This window comes from Hemicordylus capensis, chromosome 2 (genome assembly GCF_027244095.1).
Source record: "Hemicordylus capensis ecotype Gifberg chromosome 2, rHemCap1.1.pri, whole genome shotgun sequence".
NCBI classification, from domain to species: domain Eukaryota; kingdom Metazoa; phylum Chordata; class Lepidosauria; order Squamata; family Cordylidae; genus Hemicordylus; species Hemicordylus capensis.
Window position 1 is genome coordinate 81,626,391 of NC_069658.1, and position 5,315 is coordinate 81,631,705.

General features: G+C 50.6%; 1 protein-coding gene across 1 annotated transcript; it reads right to left on the bottom strand.

Annotated features, from left to right (window-relative positions):
• Positions 1-3,869: 3,869 nt before the first annotated feature.
• LOC128343640 (putative uncharacterized protein C18orf15) lies at positions 3,870-4,196 on the bottom strand (the record flags this gene model as incomplete). The annotated part of the gene is made up of 2 exons (XM_053293074.1): positions 4,143-4,196; positions 3,870-3,929 (listed from the first exon to the last, which is right to left on the bottom strand). Coding segments are annotated over exons 1-2 (114 nt in total), but the record flags the coding sequence as incomplete, so codon positions are not given.
• Between the last annotated feature and the right edge of the window lie 1,119 nt (positions 4,197-5,315).

Consider the following 5,315-nt stretch of genomic DNA (forward strand, 5'->3'; position numbering starts at 1 on the left):
TGAGCATGTGTGCGCGCATGTGCATAAGCATGTGTTCCTGATTGCATATGCACTTGTGGGTGTGTGGGTGCATGTGTGCATATGGGTGTGTGGGTTTTTGTTAGCGTGTGCATATGCAAGTGTGGGGGTTCATCTGCATATGAGGGTGTCTGTCTGCATATGCTCATGTGCATGTTTGGGGGCACATGTGTGCATGTGCGTATATGCACACCCACAAGTGCATATGCAATCACGCACACGTGCTTATGAACATGCACACAGGCACACGCGAATATCACAAGTGCACACCCATATGTACACGCATACACCGCATATGCACATCTGCACAAGCATATACGCACACGCATACGCACCTAGGAATACACACATATGCACACGCACACTCGCATAAGAACACGCACATGGGCATATGCACACACGCACGCGCATATGCACATCCACACGCACAAATGCAAAAATGCACATGAACAAAAGCAAAAATGCACACGCGCATATGGAAAAAGGAAGACACGCATATGCAAACTAATATGCACATGGTCATGTGCATAAGCAAACACATACGCACATGCACATACTCACATATGCACACTTACAAGAGTATATGCAATAATAACTTACAAGAGCACATGCGCATATGCACACTCACTCCGGATCGGCACCGAGGGGGGGTCTACCTTTAAGGGCGGGGGGTAGAACTTACCCCTCCCACCACTCTTCCCCCTCCGGCGCCGTAGTTTATAGCAAAGTTTTTGGGGTGGCAGCACACACAATGCACACGTGCACACACAAAAGCACATGCACACATCAAAACCACGTGCACAAACCGGACAATCAAACCGCACAATAAAATGCACACACAACTTGCACGCACAAGCCGCACAGTCAAACCACAGGCACAAACCGCAGAATCAAACTGCACGCTCTAACTGCACAAACAAACTGCATAAACAAACAACACAGTCGCGCCACACACACACACCACGGTGCGAACAATCAAACCACACTATCAAACCAAACAATCAAACTGCTTGCACAAACCGCACGCAGAAACCACAAACAAAAACCACACGCACAAGCCACACAATCAAAATGCACAATCAGAACACACAATCAAAACAAATGCACAAACCACACGATCAAACCGTACGATCAAACCACATAATCAAACCGTACAATCAAAACGAACACACAAACCGCATGCAGAAAATGCATGCACAAACCCACACACAAACCGCACGCACAAACGACACGCACAAACCGCACTCACAAAGCGCATGATCAAACTGCTCCATCAAACTGAACACACAAACCCCATGCATGAACCAGACACAAAAAACACACACTAACCGCACACATGCACACATGCACATGTACACATGAACACACACACTTGCGCACATGAACACATGCATAAGCATGCATGCACGCACACATTCATGCACACCCACACAAATGCAGATGCACACGCATGCACGCACGCACGCACACACACACAGTCATGCAGGCACACGCGCACACACGCACATGCATACACACACATGCACACATACGCACACACATGTGCAAGTGCACACACATGAACACACAGAAATGCAAACACACATGCACACACCCACGCACACAATCACGCACATTCAGATGCACACTTTTGCACACACACGCACACAAACATGCAGACACGCACAAGCACACACACTCACACAAATGCACATGCACTTATGCACGCGCGCACACGTGCACACATGCGTGCACATACACGCTCAGGTGCACATGTGCGTATTGTGCACATGTGCAAAAATGTGCACACAGACATGCACACACACATGCAAGCACAGATAAACACACGAACACACACACACTCACACGAGCACACACATACACGAACACAAACACATGCGCGCGCACACACAAATACCAATACACACACACACACTTGTCACACACCCAGTGGATGTGGTGTGCTCCTCTCCCATCTTGAACTCCAGAATGACAAGGTAAGCACACGCACATGCACATGTGCGTACACATGCCCATACGCACTCATGCAAACATGCACACATGCATGCGGACATACACACATGTGCACATGCACTCACACATATGGACGCACACATACGTACATGCCCACACGCTCAAGCAAATGCTCATACACACGTGCAAACGCACAAACGCGCACACAGACATGCAAACACAAACTCTCGCACGCAATGCACATGCACCCATATACACATGCACCCACATACACATGCACACATACACAAATGCACACATACGCACAAACACGCAAATGTACACATGCACGTGCACAGGCATATGCACAGGCACACGTGCACATGAACATACATACACATGGGCGCACATGCACACGCTCATGCAAACGCAAACATGTACGCACACGCATGCTCAGGTGCACATGTGCACACATGTACATGCACTCGCACACACGCAAACGCACTTACACACTTGTACACACAGAAACACACACTGGTGCACACAAGCACACGCACACATGCACACGCACACGCGCACATGCACACACACACACATACGCACAAACACACAAATGTAAACATGCACATGCACAGGCATACACACAGGCACACATGCACACGAACACACATACACATGGGCGCACATGCACACGCTCATACAAACACAAATGTGCGCAAGCACACGCATACTCAGGTGCACATGTGCACACATGTACAAACGCACTTACACATGCACATGAGCACACACAATGCACAGGTGCAGACACAAAAGCACATGCACACACACAAATTAACACACACGCAAATGTACACGTACACATGCACACGCAAACACGCACAATCACACGCACACACATATGCATAAACACACATGTACAAATGCACACGCACACACACCTGCACATGCACATGTTCACACAACCTCAAATGTGCGCATGCACACGGACACTCAGTTCAACTCGCGCACACGCACACACAACACAATCGCACACATGTACATGCACTGGTGCACTCGCAAAGGCACATACGCTCACACAAATACACACATGTGCACACATGCACAAGCACACGCACACACAAATGCACATGCAGATGCACAAATTCACACACGCACAAACACGCATATGCACACACATGCTTGTCAGACTCCCATGGGATGGGATGGGCTCCTCACCCTTCTTGAGCTCCAGAATGACTGGGTAAGCATGCACATGCACACCAACACACACACACACACACACAGAGGCACGAATGCACATGCGTGCACAAACACACACAGACAGACACACAAACACAAATGCGTGCACACGCACACAAACAAGCATGCACAGACACACTCACATGCACATATGCATATGCATGTGCATGTGCACACGCACACATGCGCACATGCACACACGCACTCACACATGCACCAATGGACATGAATGCACATGTATGCACATGCACACACGCATACACATGCGCATGCACATGCAGATGCACACAGGAACACACCCACACACGTACACACATGCATGCACACATTCACTCATGTACTCAGAAACACTCATATACACACGCACGCTACAAATGAATATGCTTGTCATACTCCCAGGGAATTGGGTTGGCTGTTCTCCCTTCTTGAACTACAGAATGACTGGGTAAGCACACGCACATGCACACACACTCACAACGCACATGGACACATCCACATGCACATGCACACACGTACACACACTAATGCACAAACACACATGCATGCACATGGACACGGACACATGTACACGCGCACATGCACGTGCATACTACGCACAGGTGCCCACACACACAGAGACACATATGCGCACACACACACACTCAAACACACATACACAAACATGCGCACATGCACACATGCACACATATGCACAGAACCACAAGCACACGCACACACGCACACATACGCGCGCACACACATACACATGCACACACAAACACACACACAAATGCAGATGCGCACAATCAAACTCACATGCATGCACACACCAACAGACACACACACGCACATGCACACATGTACAAACACACACATAGGCACACAAACACATAAACATGCAAGCGCAAGCACACGCACATGCCCACGCGTGCACATGGGCACACAGATACACATGGACATAGATGCACATGCACACTCACACACGAACATGTGCACACACACGAACATGTGCACAAGCAGACATGCATGACACACACATATGGAAGCACGCGCTCACACAGTCATGCATGCACACGTGCAAGCACACACGCACACAAGAAAACACACAGGCGCAATAGCACACACATTCGCAATACATGCACATGCATGCACATGCGTGCACATGCACACAAATGCAAATGCAAATGCCCATGCCCACATGAACACACGTACACACATACACACCTGCAGATGCACATGCATGCACACACACATGCACACTTACATGCAGACATGCACAAGCACATGCACATGCACGTGCGCACACATTAATGCACACCCACACACATGCACACGCACTCATGCTTGCACACATGCATGCACATGCACGCACATGAGCGCACAGGTGTGTATTGTGCGCATGTGCAAAATGTGAACACAGACACACACACACAAGTGCTCCGCAAACCTGGTTTTGAAGATCGTGAGTAGCTGTGGTGCGGTTTCGCGCTGCACCTACTAACAAGGAAAGCCCCAGAGGGGAGGCGGAAAGCCGCCTCCCGGCTCCAGGGGTTTCACCAGCATTCCCTGAGTGCTCACGCAGGGCATTCTGGAGCTTGCGGGGGCCGATTGACCCCCGCTCCCCCCAGCCCCCGCTGGCTCCGTCACAGAGCCAGCAATCATGTGGGCGGTTGATCCGGCCACCCAGGCCTCCCTCTCCACACATGTGTGGGGGGAGCGGGCTTAGCCCACTCTCCCCGCCAGGGGCGTAACAAGGGTGGAGTGGACCCAGAGACAAAATTTTAGAATGGGCCCCTCGCTGATACACATACACACACTTCACAATATATAGTCATGTGACTTGCCTCTGGGGGTGCCCCTCGAGGTGTGGGGGGCCCCAGACAGCCACCTCCCCTTACCTAATAGTAGTTACGCCCCAGCTCCCCGCTCACCGCCCCAAACCGGGGCTCACTGATCATAAGACCCGGTCCATAGAGAGCAGCAAGCAAGTGGGAGACCGTGCATGCACCACTGTGCCAGCATGAAAAGAGGCTGGCTCAGTAGCCTGCTGGCTGCCCTTTCTTGAGCCAAGAGCAGAAGTTGATGGCCTGCCTGGGGAGAGCAGGCTTGGCGACCTGTGGGGGAGGAGGACAGAGGACGGTGTGTAT